Genomic DNA, 26,558 nt, shown 5'->3' on the forward strand with positions numbered 1-26,558 from the left:
TAAGATCACAGTAATATCTGTCTCTCCAAAATCAAGCTGTATGCAAGAGAGTAGAAATTTAGTGCATATTCATCTGCTCTCTTGCAGCAATTAAACACCAGAGACTAGGTACTAGACAGAAAAGCCACTGTTTAGTCCGAAGTTCAGTACCATGGTGCTAGCATCGTCTCAGCTCTGATAAGAGATACCTCTAACTATACCCCGACAAGCCGAGCAACATCATCGTGGAAGAAGAAAGGTCATGGTGGGACAGGAAGGACCAAGTGCATTCTACCCACTCTTACAGAAACCTTGGTCCCTTAAGAGCTACATCAACACCTTCCAAGAGTGGTGCCCCAGTGATCTAATCATTTTCCATTAGCTCCCATATCTTGAGGTTCTATTATTGATTAACATTATCACCCTGGGAACCAGCACACAAACTTTTTGAAGGGCACACAAGCCACAGCCAAGCCATAACAAAATGCTATTTGTCAACAAAGGCCAGGTTTAAAGCATTAGTAATAAATATGGCTGACCACATTACTGCTGTTCAAAAATGCAGAATACGCACCCAGCCTATGGTCCATCTCCCTGCCAAAGGATGAAGTTTCCACAGAGGGATTAGTATCTGGCAAGCCCTTCTGTGAACTAATAACAATAAAATCATTTGGATGGTACACCCCTTGCTCTGGAAGCACTTCCACACACAGTGGCTATTTAGTAACACTCTGTAGGTACTGTCTGTATCCTAAATATATGGAGGAGGAATGTCTGAGACACTATGTGACTGGCCTACATGCTGTGGAAGAGGCAGAAGTGGACACTCAAACAGCCCAGGTACTGGGAAGAAGCCCTGTACTGGGGGGTCATGCCCTTCCCAGGCTGTCAGGGGGCAGTGTTGAAAGCTGAGGTAGTACTAGGGGCCAGAAGACCAGGGGGAGGCCACTACTGGACAGGGTGCTGGACAGCTAAGAGTCAGGCTGAGAGCCCCCAAAACATGCCCAGACTCTGTAGTGCTCTATTTAGGCAGGACTACAGAATTCTTCCATGTGCCGCTATATCTGAGTGCCCTCAGCCTTCTTGGGTATAAGACTGACCATACCATCAAGGTTCATTTAGCTAGGTCCTTCTCGGAACCTTGCACTATGCCTGGGGTTCGGTTCGACGAGCAGTTTCTGATCTTCACAGATACCTTACAAGGAAGGTGCTCACAGATCTTAGAGATAAGATTGGATTTAGGACTCCACAGCTAACAAATGGTAAAGTCACCATGCCTTGACCCTTGTTCCCTGTAACTACAAAGCCCTCTGGCAATATCTTTTACTGAGCAGCTAACAGCAGTGAATTCAGTGCCCAATCCCAGCAAGGCAATAAAAATGAGTTTCAAATTGAATCTTATGAACCAAAGTCCAGTGCTATTCTTCTCTCCCATCAAGAGCTGCCCCACCTCAGGCAATCCCAGGACCACCAACCCTCCTAGGCCTTGTCTGTTCTATGAACCACCGAGATACTAACTTGTGCTACAGGGCTGAACAACCAAGCTGATACTTTGATTCTTGAAAATCGCATGGAAATGAAAAGGATAACAACTTCTCACAGTTATACAATAAAGCTGTAAATGTAACGAGAGGCCCTGTGAACTACAACACTGGCCATTGTTTTCTCATTTATCTTAACCACAGCTCCGGAAGTCAGCCACAGGAAAGGCACATCCTGAGGCCTCTGAAACCAGACTACGGGGGAGTCTGTAACTGGACTTTGTAACTGGATGTACTAAACCTCAGTATAATTTCACATCTCTGATAATCCAGCACTGTGGTGTAGGCTTCAAAGGCAGTAAGACAATGCTCAGGGATCTCAATTCCAAAGCTGAAAGGAAATCCAGGGAGAGCCCAAGGCACACAAGCAAAGTCATCGTGAAGGCAGCTCACCCAGGGCTGCTGAACTAGAGTCTCAGGGTTCCCACAGGTATCAGGTAGGTGGGGCATGGAGAGGGGACATGGCCATGGAAATAGCACATGCTGGAGAGGAAGGAGAGGACGCTGTCATGGGTCTCCTGTAAGGTCTCTGCCAACCCACAGTTTCTGTGATTTTAAGTGGCTCCTGGCTAGAAGACGGCCGGCCCTTTTGGGAACATCAAGAATCGTTTTCCTTCTAGGCTCCGTATACCCTTCTTCGGAATTAAATACATGTGTACATGAAGAGAGACACTCAGATATGCACGCGCGCGCGCGCGCGCACACACACACACACACACACACACACACACACACACACACACACACACACCCCTCAGAAGTGAAGCCATTCCTAGATTCAATATTTACCTGCTAGAGCAAACACTCTTTCAGTGAATGTCTCTTCTCACTCCATAATTCTGCAAGCAAATGAGATGCTAATTCAACCTGAAATACTCATGAAGCTAGAGTCCGTGATCTGAATTTATGCTCTTTAAGTCTCCACTTAATAACCATATATCAACATGTATTTAACATACAGCAATAACAGGTGATGAGCGCTTACTTGCCAATTATCTGAGGGCTCCATGACGGAGGGACCAGGCCTTGAGCTGGTAAGTAACTCACCCAACATGACACAAGAAGAGCAGAGCTAGGATCCGGCCAGCCAGTCTGAACCCACAGCTGAGGTTTCTGGCACTATATTATACTCTGTAATGTCTCTGATGCATGAGTCTCTATGCATTAACCTACAGCTATAATGGCCAAGAGTGTGGGTTGTGAAGTCAGGCTCCTTTGCTCATGGCATATAGCTGACTGTACATATAAGATTGCTAAATGAGAGGAAGAGGCAGGCGCATCTCTGAGAGTTCGGGGCCAGCCTGGGCTACAGAGTGAGTTCCAGGACAGCCAAGGCTACACAGAGAAACCCTGTCTCAAAAAACCAAAAATGAACAAATAAAAGAATGCTAAATGATGAAAACAGTGCCTGGCACATAAGTCCTCAAAAATAACTAAGTTAATAAACAACTTGTATCACGATTGCCTTCAGATAACAGCAGCTGGAGAGACTCCAGGTGGAAGGATTATATGTTTATGACTGTTTAAACAACAGCTTGACTGAGATACTGTTCAAATATTATAAAATGTATTACAGTACATTCAGTGGAACATCAGCAGCTAATTCCAGAACATTTTCATCACTCCAAAAAGAAGCCCTCATCAGCAGTTCCTTCCCATGCCCCTTCCAGCAGACGCTGAGACCTCTCATTCACTTTCTGCCTCTGTGGATTTGCCTTTTGGGATTTGATCTTTTGTGTCTGGCTAGATTTAGCAAAATATTTTCAAGGTTCACAGTTATTTAGCAAGTACTGTAGCATCATTACTTTTTAAATTGAGGTGAAATGCACAAACCTAGGATTAACCATTACAAGCTGCATTTGGTATAACATTGTACAACTACTATTAATCATTTTCAAAACCTCATTCCTTTTGATTGCCAAATAATATTCCACTGTGTAGAAGGGCTTCCTTTTCTTTACTCATTCATAGATTGCCAAATTTTGGAATTTTTCCATTTCTTGTATATCTCGAGAGTCCTGCCACAAGCCTTCAGGCACTGTTTCTCACGGGAGTCTATGCTTTCAGTTTTCTTGGCTATATAGCAAGACATGAACTAGTAGACTGTGTTGGGCAACTCTTTTCTGTTGTGCTATTTTTAAGCTTTGTTTGAAAAAAAAATCATACCTACTACCTAACTATAGCTCTGCTGGGTGAAATATTGAAGTAAAGGGTGGGGGGCTTTGAGCAGACAGCTGGCTTTGAACCCTGGCTTCTTCACACAGTTGCCCTGTGAGTCAGGGGCATGCTGTCTAACATTTGGAAACTCTCTCTCCTCATCACACACATATGCAGTGACAAAGCCAGGGCCTGGCATTCAGAAAACACTCAGGAAATAGTCGCCACCTTCACGGCAGGCATCCTCCCGGGGCGAGTGACAATTCTTGTTCATTTTCTTTGCAGGGATATCCAAAAATACAGGAAAGCCCCAAGCAGAAAATGACCACCGCCCACACCCCAGCACCTCCGAGGTAAGTGCAATCAGCACAACCGCCACAGACCCCTGATCCCAATGGGATGCACTGCCCCTCGGGGTGTGGCTCATTTGCTACCATAGAAGACTAGTCACACTCTGGACTCTGCAGTGCAAAATGGAACCCCTGCCCGTTCATCCACAGCAAGGGTGACAGTGGCCTGGGGACACATGCAACTCTCCTTGCCTCACTGCACAAAACCCTAGTGAGCAGCAACTAGATGTGGTGCCCTAGCTGGGCTGGACTTCTCAGAACAGCCACTTGTAGAGAATGGAAGAGCTCCTCTCACAATGTAACAGGGCAGGTAAAATGGCCAGCCAGTAAAGGCACCCAAGACTGAGCCTGCTGACCCGAGTTTGATCCCTGGAATCTTCATGGTAGAAGAAGAGAAAGAACTGACTCCTGCAGGCTGTCCTCTACCTCCACACATGTGCACACACATACACCATGCACAAAGGCACCAAATCAACACATCAACATGTAAAATTTAAAGTTTTAAAGAGAATTCAGAACAGACGCCTCAGCACTTCCCTTAGAGCTCTGCCCTCAACCTTTCTACGGACCGTCCGAACTCCTGCTGCCTCCCCAAGGAAAACCAATGAGAAGTCAACGGACACAAACAACATTAAATATGAATGTAGGTCAGTGGCGGTGACAGACTCGCGCTCTTCTTACAGCATCTAAATATAAACAGGAAGCTTTGACCAGCAACCTGAGATGGGTGGCCTGTTCCATACAGCACACTGGAATCATGACCTCTAGAGTGGGAATGGGCGGAGATCCAAGGGGATGGACAGCTTGCTAGCAGCTTTCCACCCCACCCAGGCCAGGCAGCCTGCCTCCCACAGCACTATTCCCCACAGCCTGGGCTTCCCACCACAGCAAAGTCAGCACACAGGAGCTCTGCAGTGACCCACTTCTGCCGTCCACACCCACCACACATGGACTTTTCTATAAATGCCGCCCCCCGCCCCCCAATCACCCAAAGTGATCTCAAACTTCAAATGTGGAAAAGCAGCTTCTCAAAGGAAAACAACGGAGCTTCTATGGTCCCCCGCCCCTCAGGAACAAGGAGAACATAAGCATGGAGAGTCTCATAAGGTATTAGCAGGGCCCATTCTGATTCCTGACCCACAAAGCTTTCCACTTCAGTAACTGCTTGGGACACAGCCCCCAACAGACTGGAAAACTTTCAAAGACCCCTGTGTTAAACTTGGTCTCCAATGAAGCTGTCCCCAGGGCACTGGTGGCAGTCTGGTCCTCATCCAAGATGAGTCGATACGCCTGGGTGTGACCCGGCTGCACAAAGGCAGGCTATGCAGCTTCCTCCTAGAGGGGGCTGCTACGTCCCTGGACCCTCCTCACTAAGTTCGGGTTAACAGAGACACCCGGCAAGTTCAGCTTTCTCCTGGCATCTCTGAATTCCAGTTTAGGAACACAACTACTCCGATCGCTGAGACTGCAAAAGCCAACTCGGCCTGGCGGACACGATGTCAGCCTCGTGGTGGGGCAGGGACCATGAGGTGCCAAGACTCAAGTGACAAGCAGACACTAGGAATGGGGTGTGGGATGCACCTGGAAGGGAGCAACTGCGCATGCACGACAGTGGTTCCTGACTGGGCCTTTACAGGGCTCCTGCGACCCCTGGTGGCAGCTGCCAACATACTGCAGACTGACCTCTGACCACTGTAAAAAGTTCTGATCCTGACAGACGGCAAGTCAGAGCTTTTGGTGTACCGACTTGCTATGGAATTCTGGGTTCTAGGTTTTTAACATGCCCAGAACTCCAAAGTGCCCCCAATATCTTTAAATAACAAAGTCTGAGGACTGGCTGCGCTGTTTAGAAAAGGCTGTCTTTCCTTTCCTCTTGCAGGGTCTACACTGGTTATAAGAGCTTCTGCTCAACGCACCTCACAGCAACCAGGACTGACCTCTCTGTCAGTTAGGGTCCGCAATCTCACGGCAACACAACAGGGAAGAATCAGTGATGGATCTGCACCTACCAGCCCTCTTCAATGCCTGTTTCTAGGGTAGCAAAGATCAAGGGGAATAAAGGGGCGGGGGACTTAGACCATGTTTAGAAGGGTGTCTTACACGCTGTCATCATCACCAGTAACTTAGTACTACACCCCAGAACCTGGTGTGCACTGGACCCGACATAACCCGAGGCTGCAGGACGCTCTGCACTGCAGTTGCCGCCTCGGCTGGTCACTGGTCAGGGCCCTGGGCGGGGCCATCCAGCCAAAGTTGGGCTCAGCTTCCTGCTCTGCACCCTCCCCAGCACACTACGGACAGCTACAGTCCGTGCCACACTGCAACACCCTCATTTCCCACAGAACAGTCTGTGCTCTGCTTCCACCCCCAACAGAGCTCAGAGCTTTCCAAATATGGGTATGTGTGTGTTTTCTTCTTCTTCACTTCCAAAGCATCATGGATATCTGGGGGAAGAGAAGGAGCACTAGACATGCTTTAGCAGCCAAAGGAGACTAGGAGGGGTTGTGGCCAAGGAAAGCCAGCACTCAGGATCTAATTAGTCAAAACACAAGAGCCAGCCAGATGATAGGCCATATCAGACCAGCTCTGTACAAGTTCAGGCCCCTAGAAGGAGGGACCTGACTCCCAAGAACAAAGTCCTGAGTGACTGGCACACAGTGCAGGAGCCAACTGCACTACAGAGGCCCTTTAGCCAAACAAGTTGAGAGGCAATCCACAGACCCTGAAGGTGAGTGTGGGCAGGAGAGGAGATACAGACAGGATTGTGTGCTTCAAAGCATGCTCAAGACCACAACTATGTCCACCTGAAGTAGACAGGGTTTCACACGCACTGCAAACTTGTGACTAAACAACCAGTGTGTGTCTGAGCAGAGTCCACCACTAGCTGTGCACCTCTGCACGCCAGGGCAAAGCTTCAATGAGCAGTCTCCTGCGGGCGTCCTATGGGGCAGACTCTATCCTTGCAGCCAGTGCCTGGCTCCAGGCAAGCGGCTTAGACATGACACAGACTCAATGCCCAGCCTAGAGCATGTGCCCATGTATGGCTGGGTCCATGGATTAGTTAATTATACAATCTACTTGGAGAGAGGCAAGTGGCAGATGTGAAATAATTAAACAAAAGTTGAGTGCCAAACTGGATTGTACTAACTATAAATAGAGGTGGGACCAGAGGAAGGCAGGCAGAGGCTCCATGCAAGAACAGTACCACTGAGGAAGGACCCAGCTCAGGGTAACAGAGCAAGGCCAAGTTGGAAGAAGACAAACCCAGTTAGGGAGCAGGCCTGGAAGAGGTGAGGGCAGGTGAGTGGGCGGGCAGGCAGGCAGCCTGGAGAAGAGGGTGGGTGGACACAGCAGGATATGTGGCCAGCCTGGCCATCTGGGAGCTACTGTCCACAAATCTGGAAAAACAACATGTGCCTACATTTAGCAGAAAACACACTAAGAACCCAAGCTGTGAGCATAGGGGACAAGATGACTTTTTTGGTCAAATCTTACTTTTCCATGGTCCAGTTTAAATTTCAGTCTGACTTGTCCTGCCTGACATCCAGGTCACTGTCCATGTGCTGCCTTCATCGTATATGAACATTACCTGCCACAACAGGAAATACTGACATGGGGGGAGGGCATGGCACTCAGACGCCTCCTTCCCTGCATCAGAGCCCTGGTGAGCACTTCACCTAGCGGTAACCCAGTTTCTTGGGAGCACCAAGATCACCCTTGTTCTCTCTTTCCTTGTGGTCCTCTGTGGAATGTCAGCCATCCTGCCGTACAGGCAGAGAGTCCTTTAATCCTGACCAGGAAACTAGTAGCGTAGAAACCCTTTTAGGCTGATCGGGTTCCCAGGACAGCACCCCCAGGAGATCAGAATTCAGTACTTTCAGTACTTCAACTCCAGCCCTGCAAGCTCCTAGCAGTCCAGGGACTGCTCTTCCTGTGAGGCTCGGCTGCTTCAGTGGTTTCCTGTCCAGTGGACTGAACGGCCCCTTTCATCCTTCCCACACTCACTTGCCTCACTTGCCCCGTACACACACATACAGCTTGTCCCCACCACCTGCCGCTTCTCTTTCAAAGGCTTTCCAGTTCTGACGTGCCTGCCATGGCCTTGGCGCAGCCCTCTACTTGGAATCGAGGCTTTGGCTGTATTGCTGGTGTCTGTCAGGACCAAGGAGGACAGAGGATGCATGCTAGTTCTTTGACATGAAGGGAAATGAATGTTTGGAACCGTCTGCATAAGAGATGAAAGATGAGGAACCAGCGTAGCAGGAAGTTGCTGCCGTCACAAAGGCTAGGCCAGCAGAGGGAGGAAATGGAGTTGAAAGAGCCCAGAGGCTGGGGTCATTGCGTGGGAACTGAACAGAGAGGGATGTTCCCTTTGTCAGGAGCTGGGCATGACACGACTTCTCTCTTGTCCTACCTGATGCCTTCCCACAGTGCCTCCTGGTGGCCAAAGCCAGGCACAAACCAGCTGACCCAGGGAAACACCTGAAGTCAGAGCCTCTGAAATGCAGAACCCGGAGGAAGGGCCCAGGGCCAGCTCACAGCCTCCCACAAGCCTTCTTCCCTCAGTCTTTAATTCCTTCCTATCTATTCTTCACCCTATGCCAGGAAGATATTCTTACTTACACATATGTACAAGCCATTCTTCCTGCCTACAATTTGCCAATAGCCGGCGGCTTCCTGGCAAGAGAAGAAGCAGACTTTGTCCACTGGACTGACGCTGTCAATCAACTGCATGTATGGGAAGTGCTGTTTGCTTTGACTATGATTTGTATTGAGTCTGCTTTATAACATGGGGCAAGTCACTACTCAAATGATGCCTGAAAGACGAAATGCAGAGTATTCTCAAAGCTGTCAACCCTGAAAGTGAAACCAGCTAAAAAGAGCCGTGGTTGGTTGTCACTACTAAGGGGCTCAATGCTCCCCTGAAAAGATACCACATAACTGGGTATGTGGTGACACGTAACTGGGTGGTGCAATGCTTTAGTACCACCTACTCAGGAGACTAAGGCAGGAGGATTGAAAATTCAAGGCAAGCTTGGGCAACAGAGTGAGACTGTCTCCAAAAGAAAACAAATGCCACCACAACAAACACCGATATGACAACAGATGCCACAGACAGAACAATGTGGAGTGTGGGTAAAGGCTTTAAAATCTACGGCAATGGAGTGACAAGAGACCCAATTAGCAATCCAAAACCTCCTACAAAGAAAAGCCCAGGCTCACAGGAATGTTTACAAGAGGAATCACGCCAAAAAGCCAAAGTGGAGGGCATGCTTCACAACTCCAGCTTCTGACGCCAGCGTCTTCATACAAGCTCAGCACATGGAAAGCACAGGTGTCCTGCATGAAATGTAGATGTAGAAATCTTCAGCCACACAGAAAATGATTAGGCACCATAACCAAATGGGATGCATCCCAGGAATACAAGACTGATCTAACATATGGAAATGACCATACTAAAAGAATGAACCACACAAATTACATACTTTCAATATGGAGGGAAAAGCACTTTGAATTCTCTAGCACACATAAGTAATTTTAAAAAATCCAGCAAACTAGAAAGAGAAGAGAACTCCTTGAAATCATAAATGGAAACTCAATAGATAACCTAAACTTAATCATGAAAGACCACAGGTTTCCTCCATAATAAGGATGTCAGCTTGGTCACTTCCACTCGACACCATTAATGAGAAGACACTGGAAGTCCAGCCTGTGCCACTGTGCAACAAAAAGAAACAAAGGAAGAAGTAAAATTACCTGTATTTGCAGATTTCGTAATATTATACCGAAAACACTAAAAAAAATCCTTTAAAAACTATTAGAGCTAATAGAGTTCAGTTGGGTTGTGGAATATGAAACAAACACAAGAAAACCAGCTGCCTTTCGATGGCAATGAGCAATCTCAAAATGAAATCAGGGAAACAATCCTACATAGAGTAACATAAAAAAGAATAAAATGCTTAAAGGGGATATAAGATATCCATACTTAGAAAACCTAGACAATAGTTTTTAAGTGAAAAAAAAAGGCATTCCATGTTCATGGATTAGATGATGACAATATTGTCCAAATTCACCTACAGATTACTCCAGTCAAGACTTACCCTGCCCTAATTTACAATCTGTCCTAAAGTTTATATGGAGATGTAAGGAATCAAAGGAGCTGAGACAACCTTGAGAAGGAAAACCAAGACAGGAGTCCGCCCAAGTCCACAGCTTATCATAAGGCTACAGGGACAATGGCAGCAGCGCAGTACGAAGGACAGAGACAGTGGAGTCCAGAGATGAGCAATCACAATATGTTCAACAATAAGGATGAGGAGACAACTCATATGCAAAAGAGTGAATGTGGACCCTTCCTCATAAAAATAAATAAAAATTAGGTCATAATGGAGTTAAGATACCTAAGTTTATGAGTTAACACCACAATGCTCTCTGTAGAATAAACCTAAGGAATAAATCTTCCTCATCTTAACTAGGCAATGATTTCCAGATACAAATCCAAAAACATAAAAACGCTGGACTTAACGAAAACTCAGCTTTTCAAAGGACACTGCTGGGAAAAACCACTATTATTCCTCTGCTCTAGGAACACAGTAACAAATCACTCCTGCTAACAGGAGTCTCTCCTGGCCCACAGATGCAGAAGTCTCAGCTCAGAGTCACCTGGTGCCACCACATGGCCTGGGATGAGTGGTGACACCATGTGGAGAGGGCACAGTGGGGCTGAGATGGAAGGGGGCAAGGACAAGGCGCACCTTTCCAGAGCAGTCCCCAGGAACTCCTTTTTCTAACTAGGCCCCATCTCTCACTTCCACCACCTCCCAACATGGCTCTGCCAGCCGGGGCCCAAGATCCAACACATGAGCCTGGGAGGGCATTTCATATCCAAATCGGAACACACATCTGGCCACTCTGCAGAACCCTCTCACTTACAGATAATGGCAAAAAGCCAAAAACAAGAGCCATGTCCAAAGAGAGGCCTAAGTGACACCTTACCCACACAATGAAAACTTGGATACTTGCTAAAAACTGCAGAAATGTATCTATTGGTGGGAAAGATGTCCAAGAACTCTAGCAAGGTGGAAATATACAGAAGAAGGGTATGTTAAAAAAAATCCCATTTTTATAGAAAAACCCAAACTCATGCATGGAAAGTTCAGGAAGGATCTGGAGAACACAGGAGATTGTTAATAGCTACTCTTCTGGGGAGATGGTGTGTCCATGTCCTTTTGATGCATCTATAAACTGGATATATAATACACATATATTTGTCTACACTTGTGGGAAGGGTCAAGAACTCAACCCAGGGACAGCTAGAAGCACCACTCCCAGCTCGAGTTAGACTTTTAACTCAAGCAAATAAGTGCACAAGAGGACAAAGCCTTCACTGTTACGCAGACGTGAGGATGTGGGCGTGACGAGGAGGCAGCCATCTTGCTCCCAACCCCTGGTGTATACTGAGATGCCGCTACACAAAGGCCCTTGACCTGCATTTGTATGTTTCAGACCATTTTCTCACGTACACCATTGGTCTTCTCCACACTCTTGTGAAAATATTGTTAGCCCCATTTTGTAGGGGAAAACATGATCGATAGTTAAAGTTCTTACAAGTCACAGAACCAGAACAGAACAGCAAGTGTCTGACATCAGGGCCATGTGCACACTACATTCTGGAGTCTAGGCCTTGCCTAGAATTCCAGCTCGGCACTGCCCAGATCCCTCAGCTTCTTTTATAGTGCAGAGATTTCCCAGGACAAGTGTCCCCACAGTCTGTCACTCCACGTACCTGCTCTAGATGCCTTTAGAAAGGCCAATCCAAGGGAGCTGTGACGGTTGCAAAGTTGCTGCCGACTGACACTGAGTTTCTTGCTGCTTCCCACCTAACTGCCCAAACCTGAGGTCGGACAGATGCAGCTCTCCTCCTCTAGAGGCCTCTGCACATGTGCACTAGCTCCTCCACTCCTCCAGGCGGCTCCTCCCCAGAAATCCCACTTCTTCCCTGTCTGCCTGCCGGACAGGTCTACCTACCGGACAGACTGGACAGCTCTGCTCCCAAGGCCACAGTGACCCTGCCCCAGGGCAGTTCCCTGGCTCCTCCCTGTTCTGCCTGTCAGGGCTGCCTCAAGGAAGAAAGGGAATAGAAGGTTCTGGATCTATTTGAGGACTCTTACTCAGAAGAGCCACTACTGTGGACATCTGTCGCGGGGATTTGTCCTTTTCCTATGGTTCTGAAGTGGGTTACCTCCTTCTTCACAGGTTCCACACTGGGCCCATTCTGGCCGCAATATATATATGGCCCCAATATGAGTACATCATAGATAACTCCTTCAAGGATAGGAGTGCAATCCCGTCAGGGCCAGCGAGACTCAATGAGGACCTGGCTGCGTCCTGAGCATCGGACCCAATAGACACAGAGTCTAGAGCTGCTCCATTTACTCTCAACCCAAATGGGAACCAGCAGGAGGGCGAGTGATCAGAGAATCCAAGAGAAAGGATCCAGGTCTCTGAGTTCTGAATCCAGATGCCATTGAGGTTTAGCTGGGTTGAGTTTTCTTCCACCTAAAGAAATCTTGGTGGCACTTCACAGGAGCCTTCCGTTTGAGCTGAGGTCAGTGTCCACACACTGTTACCCTGTGCATGCCCAGGCGGGAGTTGTGGCCCGTCCAGAGAGTACTGTGGGTGCAGCATTAGTTGCTGGCTTTGGTGTGCACTGACTCTCCCACCTTCTCTGTGCAAAGAGCATGCCTGTGCATTTCACCTGCCAAGCAGGCAGCTGGAGTGGGCAGAGGCATGGCAGGCTACTTCCTTACCACTCCGCCTGAGCCCGCCCAGCAGCCACTGCGCCTTTCTACCAAATCCAGGTTGTCCTCAGATTCTCTACTGTCCTTGCCACCCCGTGGAGCCTCTACTAACACAGATGAGCAACTGAAAAGATGAGCTCCCGGGACTGAAGAGATGAGCTAAGCAAGGAACCAGCTGGCCCAGAAACTTCGGCCCACAGCCTAGAGAGAACAGTGTGACTCTACTGCCCACCTGGATGCTTGAGGCACAGACACGGGCACCTGGCACCAACCCCCACCACACCTAAATCCTCTCAGCAGCCAAGAACAGAGCCTCAACCGTGACCTGAGAGCATCAAGAGGCCTGTCTCTATTCCTAGGAAAAGCAGGACAACTGTCTGAAAACACCATTCCAGGAGGGAAAAATCAGCTTTGAAAGGAAATTCATCCCCTACATCACCCTGCTGGGGTGTCTCATCTCTTCCGGACACAGGGAGTTGTCAGAATTTACCCTAAGGAAAAAGGGCGAATATACTTTCGTTGTTTTCTTTCAAATTGAGTGAGCGGAAAGTCCTAATTAAAGATACATGCTTCCTCGGCGGGATTAATGTGTCATCTTCCTAGAGCACGGTGATATTCAAGTCACAGCTGCCCACTACCTGAAGAATTCCCAATTCAATTTGTTCTGAGCACTTTTTGAGCACACCCACGTGCCCAGAACTAAGGAAAGTGGTGGCAAATGAGCAATGCCTGATAGAGGCAGTCATCAGTGGACCATCTCCAGGGTGAATGCCAGTCACCCGTAGATCGCCTCCGAGACGTGACTTAGCCTGGCTCTGTCCTCAGGGAAGGCACCTAAAACACAGCAATTGCAGGAGCTTCCTCCTTGGCTGTCAGACGCTCCGGGTCTGGCCTAGGGGCTGATCACACCGAGCTGAAATGTGTGGGTGTGTGAAGACACTGTGCTTTCAAGCCGAGACTGGCTAAGACACAAACCTTTTTGGACATGTCCTGTTTTAAAGGCTACAGCTCCCGAGTTTTGGTGACACTGGCAATCTGTGAAGTCTGGCCTGAGAGCTCTCCTGACTGCTGTGCGGCCCACTGGGGAAGACAGATGCCCCGTTCCTTCTCCCACACTCCGCCTTAGAGACAGGCTCCTAACGCACACAGTGGGCAGTCAGCGGAAGGGCGTAGGGGCTGAGACGGTTCTGAGCAATAAGGCAGGTGACGAGCTCTGAGACATTCTGCAAAGGGGAGCCTGTACATAATTAGCTGTCACCTCCTCACTGCTCTTCCTCTTACACACTGCCAAGAACCAGAGAGGTCTGCAAATGCTGCAGTCTGGAGAGAAAGCCACTGACCACCACGGGATGGACCCCGGCTCCTTGTTGGCAGTGAAGAGCTAGAGAAGAGGAGGCCAGACCAAGGATATTTCCCCTCCTCTGCAAGCCCTCCTCACCAGCATCTCCAGCCCACTCAGGAGGAAGAGCTGTGTGGGGCTGTGGGAATGTCTGCTCCTGGGGAAACATTTCTTGAGCTGACTGCACATCCCAGCATAAAAGGCCTTCTACAATGAAATCATTAATAGAGGTCCTTCCAAGTCAGTCCTGGACAAGACTAATGAGGTTCCGGGCACATATCCAGGTCCTGCCCCAAGCAACCCTGTCTGGATACCTCTCTAGCTGCCCTGAGCACTGGCACCCCTCTTCCCTGAGCAGCTCTTCAGGCCTCATCATCAGATAAGCTGCCCCTAGAAGTTTCCCTCCGACACATCCAGGAAGCACGACCAAGAAGCAACAGTGTGTCCATGCAAGCAAGGCAGCCTCTCTCTTGCATGCCCCCCTGGCTGGATGCTCCTCAGGTTGTCAGGAGGTGCATCCACTGGAGGTCCCTGGACACCCGGAACAGAGGCAAGCAACATTTGCTCCCCTGCCAGATATTCTGCTGAGCGTAACGTGCGCCCCTCCCAACTCACTATGATCATCCTCTACAGACGAGAAAACTGAGAAGCAGTGAAATGACACCTGCCCACAGTCCTTGGACTTCAAGACCCTATGAATAAAAGCAGAGATGTTAAACTCAGGAATAGGAAGAAGAGCCAATGAAGGGGTTCTACAAAGCTCCCCAGCACACTATGCTTTCTCTACCTAGGACAGAAGTCACAGAGCTAAAAGGAGAAAAGTTTCTCATCAAGAAATTCTCCTTAGGCAGAAAGACTCTAAGAGCCAGAGGATCAGGGAGTTTGCTGTGAGACTATGTCTCCTAGTAGAGTCAGAAGCTACATCCATAAAGTCTCCTCAACGTGACTGCCTTGTTCAACAGGAGCTGAACAAGGATGAATCCAGTTGACATGCCAAAGTAGCTGGGGAAAAGACCACAGGGCCTCAGCCATACAGAGAACTGCAGGCAGCTACGGAATGTCGAGAGTGGAAGAACCAGTCTTCCAGTCTTCCCCAGGGAAAAGCACACCAACTGGTTATCTAATACCAAATGATCAGCCCTGAAATATATATATATATATATATATTTATGTATATATATATATGTATATATATATATACAAGTAACATTATATAGACTGAACAGGTTATATTTAGGAATATCTATGCATGTATACATAATGAATATATTTAGGAATATCTACATTATATACACAATATATATAACAACAATCAATGAAAAAAGAAGGCATGAATTTAAAAGAGAGGAAAGAGGGGGTAAATGGGAGGGTTTAGAGGGAGGAAAGAGAAGGGAGAAAAGATGTAATTATATTATAATCTCAAAAAAATGTCAAAAAAGGAAGGGAGGAAGGAATGAAAGAGAGAAAGAATTCCCCCTTGGCCTGGAGAGATGGCTCAGTTGAATACTGACCAGCTTGAGTTTCCCAAACCACTCACGGGAAAGGCATAGCTCTGCACTTATCTCTGAGGTCAAATCTTGGCTCAGCCTCTTCCTAGTTGAGAACCTGGACAAGTTATCTAACCTCCTGTGCCAGCCTCATGGGGCACTGTGAACACTGAGTAAGTGTTCACAAACAAAGAGCAAAGAAGAATCAGTATTCCGAGGGCCATGGATGTCACTCCTACAAATCTTACCCAGTCCCCTCTCATCTATACATTTGGAGTTGTGGCCCCCAGAAAGTTCCTGAGAACCCGGACTGGCTTCTGATTCTCAGTAAACAAAGGGTAACATCCTCTGGCTGGAGGATGAGCTTCCAGCCATGTGTTCAATGACATTTGCTGTCTCTGGAGAAACCTGGTTAAGTAAGCCCCTATGACATTATGAGATACTTACAAAGTATTCAGATAATTCTTCTACCTATAGCATGTGCAGGGAGCACAGGGAGGGGCAAAGGTTGAAGCCATGCCTAACCATGGGGCACCTGCCACTTAGCTATAGCCCGACTGACTAGACAGTTCTTCTTGCCTTTCCAAAGAAGACAGGAAAGTAGAGTTACATGCTTCTGATTTTAAGACAGTAATAATCAACTCTAAAGCCAACAAATAAACTCGCCACAGGAAGTCTCCAGTTAGCAAAGCACTTCTGATTTAAGGATACTTTGTACACTAATAAATCCAGACTCCCTAGTCAGAGGTCTCCCCTTGAAAAACCTCTGGGATCTTGGTGAAGAAACAGCTAGTATTTCATGAGCTTCCCAGAGAACTGGCTTGTCTTTGGACATCTCCAATTGGGTGGACAAGGTATCTGTGACTGTCATCTCAAGTCGTCTCCCAACCCTCCACTAATACTTCTTCAATTTTTTAAATTTTACTCTAGTCTTCTATGTGCATGAATGTTTTGCCTGCATATATGTATGCATATGCACCACATACATACCTACCAAGGGTTATGAGCTACCATGTGGGTGCTGGGAATCAAACCCAGGTCCTCTGAAAGAACAGCATGAGCTCTTAACCACTGAGCCATCTCTCCAACATCGCTAACATTCCTGTTATACTATATGTCAGGTAACATTTTAAGATAGAGATAGATAGATAGATAGATAGATAGATAGATAGATAGATAGATAGACAGACAGATAGACAGACAGACAGACAGATAGATGTAGTAGAATATTATTTTAAGGTGTGTTACTTTTGTTTGTGTTGCATTTGTTTAACTCTGTGAAGCTGTGTTAGCATGCCTGTGTAAAACACCTGATGGTCTAATAAAGAACTGAATGGCCAATGGCAAGGCAGGAGAAAGGATAGGCAGGGCTGGCAGGCAGAGAGGATATATAGAGGGAGACATCTGGGAAAGGGAGATCTAAGATCTAGCAGCCAGAGAAGGGGAGGACATCAGGGGCCAGCCACCCAGCTACACAACCAGCAAGCCACACAGAGTAAGAGTAAGATTTGTGGAAGTAAGAGAATGGGAATGGGAAAATCCCAGAGGCAAAAGGTAGATGGGATAATTTAAGATAAGGAAAGCTGGCTAGAAACTAAGCCAACCTAAGGCTGGACATTCATAACTAAGAATAAGCCTCCATGTGTGTGATTTATTTGGGAGTTAATCCTTATGACCCCTGGAGACTTCGACAAATGGGAAAACTGAGGTACAAGAGCTGAAACACTTCCACCCAAACAGGCAATATGTGGCAGCGACAGCACAGGCCCAAGCAGATGGCTAAGAGTTGGTGCTCACACACTATCATTGTGCATGGTCTCTCACACTGTCATTGTGCACTGCCTCTCACCGGCTCTCCGGGCTCTCAGCGTCTGGGTCCTTCAAGACTGCTGCTGTTTCCTCTAGGCAGTGACCATTCACTGACCCAACACATGTGTGACTCTGCACATGCCTGCAGATGTCAGAAACTAAGCAGAGCCACATGTCTCAAGAGCCAGTGTCAGTCTTGTATCTAAGTGCCCACTGCTAAGCACATTATTACTCAGACTGAGCAGGCAGTGCCCTGCAGACAGACAACCTTCACTCTTCAATCTTAAGACTGAGAAAAAAACCTGAACTCTGATGCTAAGAAGGCCCAGAGTCACCCAAATAGCCCTAACCAACAAACCAACTCGTGGTTACAGCCTAGCAGCCCCCAGGTTGGTCAGGTGACTAGAAATTACATAATGAAGATGTGCTCGTTCTACAGGATTGCCCCTGGCCCAAAGGAACACATATCCATGTACGATTGTACACACAGCTAGCTTTGGCAGCCTATGACCTGTGAAGAGGTGCAATGCACCAGAGAGAGAGGAGCACACCCGTGGCTCAGCCCCTGGGCCCCTGCTTCTTGGACATAGGCAAACAAAGACAGACGCTCTCAGGACCCAGGAGACAGCCTCAAAGGACCATGCCCATTACACTGCCTGAGTACCCTGTCAAGAGCAGTAGTCTTTTCCCAACCCACAGGAACATTAAGATAATTAGATGAACCCAGCCGTTCTGGAGGCTCCAGGGAACTGGGAGAGAACATCAAGCCTGTCACAAATCTCTTAAGAAGTAAACCTCGGGCTGGAGCCTTGTTCAGTGCTGTATTGGATGGGAGAGTCCGACAGGCTGGGCCACCTGCAGCCCTACATCTCAGCAGCATGCAGGTGGCCGGCTCCCTGCTGCTGTGCCAGCCAGTCAGGTGCAATGTGTACCTGGGATGGCGGGTGGCTGGAGGCAGAGGAGAGGCTTCATGCTGCCCATTTATGAATGCCATAGCCTTGGGAAGCCCAGTTCTAAAGTCCCTCTGTCTGGAAGCATCCCTAACCTGCCAGCCCAGAGAACCTTCTCCTGCTACTGAAAAGGTGCTACTGTCTCAGTCTTTTCACATGGGTCTCTTGTCTGGGGATGCCATTAAAGCAGCCTCTACTGGGCACTGAGAGGGTGTCAGGTACCATGTGAGGGCTTTCTCTACATGGTTTGACCTCCTCCTCCTAACTGTATGACACAGACATGAGAGGAAGAGCAGCAGCTTGGTGAGAGCACCAGAAGACAGCATACACACTGCCTCCCATCTTCCTTCTCCTCAGGGACTGCATCCACGCACACAAGACTGCAAACTGGCTCATGGCGGGAGAGAGGAGCTACACTTCCTTCGTCTCCTGAATGCAGACCCTTCAGAGGACTGTTACAGGGATGACTTAAGAGCCCAAAGTAACACTAACAAATAAGAATCATGGTTGGCGCTGTGGCCAGATGACCATATGAAGTGAATTCCTGTATATGCTGTGCAGCCATTTAATTACCAAAAATGCACTGCATAGATGGTATAACGTTAGAAACTTCACCAAACTGTGAAAACTATAGAACTGACGCTCTGAAGGAACAAGGTGTTAAGGGCTTCCTAATGTCACCCAGGATGTGCAGTAGAACTGACCCAGGTGGCCTTGCTGGGAACAGCCAAGTTAACCACTGGCCAAGAACACACGGGTCAAACAGAGGCAAGAGGAAGCACGCACGCGGTCCTCACCTTTGGTAGCATAGGCCTCCGCGATCATCCGCAACCTGTAGGGAGGTACAGCCGTCAGCGGCAAGTCATCGAGGCCCACCCGGGCATAGATATTCAGGGCTTCTTTATAATCTCCTTCCACATAATTCAACTTGGCCATGATCAGATTGGACTCTTGTAGGAATTCTGACTAGAAGGAAAAAGACAGAAAAAAATTTCCTACAATATTACAGGAAGTGTTCCCTTGGGCCCTGGCACTTGCTGCAGGAAAACCCCACAGAGTACACTATTAGTCACGAGAGCAACCCAAGTGTCACTCAAAACATGAGATAGTCATAAAGTTACTATTGTCATAATAAAAAACAATGAATTACTGATACATGCTACAACATGGACAACTCCATAAAACATACCAAGTGAACAAGAAGTCTCAAAAGGCCCTATGACATAGTGATCCCCATACGTAAGAAAAGCCCAGAAGGGGCTGGTCAGTGATGGCACACACCTTTAATCCCAGCACTCGGGAGACAGAGGCAGGCGGATCACTGTGAGTTTGAGGCCAGCCTGGTCTACAGAGCAAGTTCCAGGACAGGCACCAAAACTACATGGAGAAACCCTGTTTCTGGAAAAAAGAAAGAAAGAAAGAAAGAAAGAGAGAGAGAGAGAGAGAGAGAGAGAGAGAGAGAGAGAGAGAGAGAGAAAAGAAAAGAAAAAAGAAAAGAAAAGAAAAGAAAAGAAAAAAGAAAAGAAAAGAAAAGAAAAGAAAAGAAAAGAAAAGAAAAGAAAAGAAAAGAAAAGAAAAGAAAAGAAAAGAAAGAAAAGAAAAGAAAAGCCCAGAAGGGTCAAATTTACAGAATCATCACTATGAGTGTCCCTGAGGCTGGTATCAGGGAGTAGGGGGTGACTACAAAGGATTATGGGCTTTCTTCTTGAGGTAACGAAAGGAAAGAAAATGTCTGAGAACCAACAGTGTTGATGGTTGCACAACTTCATGAATACATCAAAAGTGTCTCAACTGTATACTTTGAATGGTAGTTGGCCCAGTATGTGACCTATACCTTCATAAAGCTATGAGAAAGCAAAACTAAATCAAACCCCTGCAGCTCTCTGCAGGCCTGGGCTGGACTAAGGAGGAAGAAAGGCTTTCAAGGCAAAGTAGAGAATGTGAACACTGTCTCAAAAGATGGAGGTGCCTGACATCCAGGTGGGTCCTGCTCAAGGTGGTGGAGCCATACCCAAGACAGAACCCAAACCACACAAGGCCAAGATTTCCAAAGTGTACAAAGGCAGGGTCGACCTTTCCCAGGAAGCCAATCATGATTGGGAAGCTGAGGTTATTGATCAGGGTCCTCTTCTTGAGGCTGAGGGCTGTGACAGCTAAGAGGTCACATTCCCACCCCAAACCCCCATTACCTACCAGCCTCATCTTCCGCCTGCCCCGCCCCTACACCTACCAGCCAAAGAAAGAGGAAGCACCCTGCTAACTAGATAAGGAAACATCCATTGTCCTCTTCCAGGACTTGTCCTTGAACTTAGCCATCTAAGGCTAAATTTATAGACACCTGGAAACACACAGAGCCGGTAGCTTTAGTGGGTTGGATGTCAGGACACTTGTGTCCACAAAGAGCAGAGCAGAGCAGCTGTGCCAGCCAGGGTGGCTTCCAGGTAGTTCTCAGAAGGGAACAGAGGCGGCAGGCTGCCCTGGAGAGGATGAGAGGGTGAGCAATGGGGGCCACTCGCAGTACAGAGTCAGGAGAGGCCAAGGGAGACAGGCAGACTGTGTAAGAATTCAGAAGTGTATTTGAAGACAAAGACTGAAGCCGACTTGTGAAGGGAGAAAAGGATATGAAGAACCCACACACACACACACACACAGGGCACTCCACCATCAGAAAGGTTCCCTAGGAAACCCTCTGGCACCTTCTCGAAGCCTCTGGAACTTGTGTTTAATGGGGACGGAGGCTCTGTTTGGGAACATGAGAGGGTTGTGGCTGTGCCACTTACCGCCCCTGAGCTACCCACCTACAAGTGGTTACATGAGAAACCACTTTACACAGCATGGATTTGCCACAAGAACAAGAAACACAGTTCTAAAAAGGAAACTGAAGGGCAGTGGTGGCGCACACCTTTAATCTCAGCACTCGGGAGGCAGAGGCAGGTGGATCTCTGTGAGTTCGAGGCCAGCCTGGGCTACCAAGTGAGTTCCAGGGAAGGTGAAAAGATACACAGAGAAACCCTGTCTCAAAAAAAAACAAAAAAAAAACAAAAAAAAAAAAAAAGGGAAAGTGAAGGGCCATCGGAATCAGCTAAAGGAAATGGCAGTCCAGAGGCCAGGACAGAGGTCTGGGAGGACCTCGCTGGTCGAGTCCATCCACAGTATTGTACAGTGAGCAAACACCCCAGCCAAGGCCAAGGCCACTGAGCTTCCCTGCTGTGGGGAGAAGAGCCCAGCACAGAGCCAGGGCTGCCGTGCTTGTCATAAGCGCTTTTCCTGTCCTCTGACTTCTTGGCCTGGATCTCTCTGGCTGCATTGCCAGCCGGCTCTACTCTCTTCATGGCTTGAGTCCCCAGAGAGACAAAGGACTGATGGTCAAGGAAAGAAGCTTCACGTTAGCCAGTGTGAACAGAGAACACGTCCAAGCAAAACCTGTGCAGCTCTAGAACATTCTTTACAAGTCGGGGAGGGTAAAAACCAGCACCTGAGAAAACTCCAGTAGAAGCAGTAAGACGGCAGGAAGGGGTACGCCCTGGTGCATCAGGGTACAGTTCTAAAGAACTTCCATCGCTGAGCCTCAGGACGATCCTGAGAGACAGGAAGTTCAGAGAGGCTAGGGAACGTCCCAAGATCACACGGCTTATAAAGCCAGACTGGAACTAACTCTGAAATTCCAACATGAAATTCAACATTACTATCACACTGGGTTGCAAGGGATCGAGAGCAGAATGTGAAACAAATAGCTACCTTTCCCAGCAGAAGGTAAGGGGTTAGGAAAAGAAATGCGTGTCGGGTGGTGGTGGCCCACGCCTTTAATCCCAGCACTCGGGAGGCAGAGGGAGGTGGATCTCTGTGAGTTCGAGGCCAGCTTGGTCTACAGAGCGAGACCCAGGAAAAGCACCAAAGCTACACAGAGAAACCTTGTCTTGAAAAAAAAAAAAGAAAGAAAAAGAAATGTGTTAGATGTCTCCTCTTAATATACATTCATAGCATCATACTCCAAGACATTGGGTCTGACTGGCTGTCATCATCGCCCCAGGGACCCACTGTTCCTCCACCTTCTCCTGATAACCAGCACCCACCATCAAAGTCACCAGGAGGCCCCTGGTTAAGAAAAGATGCTAGGTAGACAAGTGTACCCTAACTGTGAGCTGAAGTCCAGCACAGGCCACAAGTTAGCAAGTGAAGACCAGCTTTAAGTGTCCAGTTGCAGCAGTGTGTCCTTGACCACGGGGATCCTGTGTGCCAATAAAGCCTCGAGCTAGCCTGTAGAGCCATGCTCACACAGCAGACATACACAGAGACTGTTCCCTCCGAGAGGCATCCAGAGCCTATGACATAGAATGGGTGTGCCAGCACTGTCCAAGACCTGTTACTAACAGGCAGAGGAAACAGCCAGATGACAGAGGAAGTACAAACTGCTCAGAACGCAGGCTCGCAGCTTGAAGCAGCCAGGAACTGGGAGGGTCCAAAGGGATCATCTCAAAAAGCCCACTCCAAACCTACCAAAACTGAGTCAGAGAAGGAAGAGGCCTCCCAAGGACACACAGCAAGTTGACAGGAAGCACAAGTTTCCAATCTGGAATTCCGAAAGAATATGGCCTCAGGGTTGGAGAGACTGCTCAGTGGTTAAGAGCATTTGTTGTTCCTGTAAAGGACTTGGGTCACAACTATCTGGAATTCCGGTTCCAGGTATTCTGACACTCTCTTCTGAGAATATCAGGCACACATATGTTGCACAGACATACATGTAGGCAAAGCACCCATACATATAAAATGAAAATAAGAATAATTAAAAAAAAAAAGAAAAAGAAAAAAAAATATGGCCTCTCTGGGACTGAGAGTAGGAGGTGTGCACACCAGACAAGAGCAAAGGCCAGGAGATAGCCCAGGAGGATTCTGGGATAGGAAGAGAAAGGTGAAGGCAACTTATCAGATAAAAGGAAAAAGAAATCATGGCTTCCAAAGTTCCCCCGAAACTGCTGTCCTCAGTGGAAGACATAGTCCAGGAAGGACAGAGCATAAGATGAGCAGGCTGGAGAAGGTGCCCTGGGCTAAGCCAGTGTGACAAGATCTAGGGTCACCCGGGAGACAAGCCTCAGGCACACCTGGTGGGCTATATTTAGCATCTGGGCTTGCCTGTGAGGGATTAGTTGTGGTGGGATCGTATGCTGTATACAAAGGAGGAAGCTGGCTGGGCACAAGCGTCCACCACTTTTTGCTTTCTGACTGTGGATGTGACCAGTTGCTTCCAGCTCCTGCTGCGGTCTTTGGCTTCTCTCCTATGAGAGACTGAACACACTCTCCCTTGAGTTCCTTTCGTTGGGGTATTTTATCACTCCACCAGGAAAAGAAACTAATATACTGAGAGTGCTATCAGAAAGTAGCAGAGGCTGGACAGCTGGGCTGGAGAAGGGACAGGATAAGCCAGGAGAGGCAGCCTTTGTGAGAGGCAAAGGGGGCGGCCAGGCTCACGGGGAGTGTGTAAGGAGAACCGTGTGAAAAGGAACAGACTAAGCAACGAAGACCAGAAACAGAAGATGGAGAGGCAGTGCCCAAGATGGCCTGGACCAGGAAGGAGGTAGGGAAGGGGTTGCCAAGGGTCGGGGAGGTTCCTGCTCCCTCACACAATAAGGCGACACCTGGCCTGTTGGCACCAGCTCCAGCCACCGTGTGACTTAAGTAGGAAGCTATGCACTAATGTTGAATTATAATTAACAATGAAACGTGGTTTCAAGTACCTGGGGAGAAATGATCCCCTCCTTGAGAAGAATGTGTCATTGCAGACTCCGGTCAGAGAGCCCTACTAGGCTGGAAGGCCCACATCGTGCTCCAAACCACCCTGCTCACCATACCCCTTCCCAAACCACACACTGGTGAGCCCCAGGAGATGACGGCAGCACCACCCATCACCCCTTCTTGGTCCCAGAGGCCCACGGTACCTTGAGGTTCCCTCGGTCCAGGGCAGCGGTCAGATGCTTGCGCACTTCAGTCAGCTGGGGTCTGGGGCCCCGGGGACTGGCCCCCTGCCGCAGGGGCTTCTCCTTCAAGTGCTGCTCCAGCTTCGACTCCCCCAGGAGGAGTTCGGCCATATCATCTGCAAAGCCAAGCGAGACGGTCAGTGGAAGCAAGAAACGGTCCGTGTGCTGGAAAACACACCCCAAGGACCCCAGGATCCTTACGCCCCAAGGTTCCAGGCTCCTGGCCAGGCTCTTCTGGGACCTTACAACCTAAGACTGGGTCTGTGTGAGGGACTGCTCCTTAGCAAGGAACATGGCAGCAGTGTTGGCTCAAGCACTTGCCTTTCTCTGCCACATATTTACTGACTCCAGAAAGATGGCGACATTTTAACGTGGACATTCAAGTTCAGAAGGAAAGTTCTCCAGTGATAGGAAAACATGACGATCTTATGACATACACACAGAATCCAGGGTGATCTATTTCCAAGAGAAGGGCAGTGAAATTCCTTTCACTGCCAAAGTCTATGGCCTTGGGTATGGACAGTGAGCCTGGGGAACATCTTCCCAGTCAGATTCTTAGAGCTTTGTGTCAAGGCGACCTGAATGACGTCCCTCCAAAAACCACAACTATATAGTCCTGCCTTTGAGGAATCTTCATAGAAATTTAGCTCAAAAAAGTATATACATTGGGGCTGCAGAGATGGCTCAGTGGTTAAGAGCACTGACTGCTCTTCTAGAGGACCCATGTTCAATTCCCAGCTCCCACATGGCAGCTCACAACTGTCTGTAATTCCAGTTCCAGGGGACCAAACATCTTCACACAGACATACATGCAGGCAAAACGCCAAAGTACAGAAAGTTTAAAAAAAAAAAGTGTATACATTGTGTCAAATAGTTATAATCTCCACGCTGTTGGTTAATTTGCATTAAGAAGAAGCCAGGTAGCCTGGTGGTGGTGGCACACACCTTTAATCCCAGCACTGGGGAGGCAGAGCCAGGTGGATCTCTGTGAGTTTGAGGCCAGCCTGGTCTACAAAGTGAGATCCAGGATAGGAACCAAAACAACACAGAGAAACGCTGTCTCAAAAAACCAAAAAAGAAGGAGGAGAAGGAGGAGGAGAAGAGAAAAGAAGAAGAAGAAGAAGAAGAAGAAGAAGAAGAAGAAGAAGAAGAAGGAGAAGGAGAAGGAGAAGGAGAAGGAGAAGGAGAAGGAGAAGGAGAAGGAGAAGGAGAAGGAGAAGGAGAAGGAGAAGGAGAAGGAGAAGGAGAAGGAGAAGAAGGAGAAGAGGAGGAGGAGGAGGAGGAGGAGGCCGCTGCCGCCACCGCCCGCCACCGCCAAGTACAGCTCTTTGGAACCCACATATCCAGACTGTTCTGGATGAACCCAGAACAACTCATACACTAGCTTGACTGTGGTGTGCGTCTCTGTGACAGACAGACATAGGTACTAAAAATACAACCAGTTTGAAAAGGTCTAGAAGGGCCGGCCCTATTACTGGTGGAGTCTAGGAGACCTCAGCTGGCTCTGGTGGTTACAATAGACTTTAGGTTGAGTTTAGGTCAATATTCTGGTCATAGAATGGAGAACAGCTTTGCCTATACTGCATAAATTTACAATTCAAACAGTTACCACAGGGACCCACTAAGATCTGGGTGGCCAGCCCACCACTGGCCCAGTGCACCTCATCTTTGCAGCAGTCTACCCAAACTGCAGGAGCGACAAGCCTTGGCACTGCTCTGTCTGTGCCTAATGATGGGACCAGAGTCCTAGGAGGAGCCAGCTAACCCCAGCACACAGCTCAGCTAGGTTCTTGAGCATAAGAATTCCTTAGATGTATGTAAAGAAAGCAAACTTCTCCTAACATAGTCAAGTGGCCTACAGCAGCTTCCAAAGCCAGAAGAGAAGGAGGCAGTTGTGCCTGCAGAGGGCACAGGGAGCCAGGGTAGCTGGTGCAGTTGGCAGCAGCTGGAACACCAGGTGGGTAGGAAAAGGACAGACAGCAGGGAAAGCTGTTTTCAATTTCCCAGAACCAATGTGCACTTCACAAGGACAGCACATCTCTACAGAAGCTGGCCACATTTCAAGTGGTCAATAGCTGCCCGTGGCTAGTGGAGGTCATAATGGACAAGAGTGTGAGCACTGGAGAAGCCTATCTCAATACTCATCTCTATATATGTCTATGACCCCATAAAG

At 48.2% G+C, this 26,558-nt stretch overlaps 1 protein-coding gene across 7 annotated transcripts in view; it reads right to left on the minus strand.

Moving 5' to 3' along the window:
- Ttc7b (tetratricopeptide repeat domain 7B) overlaps window positions 1-26,558 on the minus strand; it is a 218,271-nt gene that overhangs the window by 168,365 nt on the left and 23,348 nt on the right. For 6 of the 7 annotated variants that reach the window (XM_028886638.2, XM_028886640.1, XM_028886634.2 and 3 more), the window contains exons 2-3: window positions 24,347-24,501; window positions 19,211-19,379 (exon numbers count right to left, since the gene is read on the minus strand). In XM_028886638.2, the coding sequence (XP_028742471.1) occupies window positions 19,211-19,379; window positions 24,347-24,501 (324 nt within the window). Of the gene's footprint in view, window positions 1-19,210; window positions 19,380-24,346; window positions 24,502-26,558 lie in introns of those variants that run through there. The other variant, XM_028886641.1, reaches the window with a different exon arrangement.

The sequence above is a fragment of the Peromyscus leucopus genome, chromosome 14, assembly GCF_004664715.2.
Source record: "Peromyscus leucopus breed LL Stock chromosome 14, UCI_PerLeu_2.1, whole genome shotgun sequence".
In the NCBI taxonomy this organism is placed as follows: Eukaryota; Metazoa; Chordata; class Mammalia; order Rodentia; family Cricetidae; genus Peromyscus; species Peromyscus leucopus.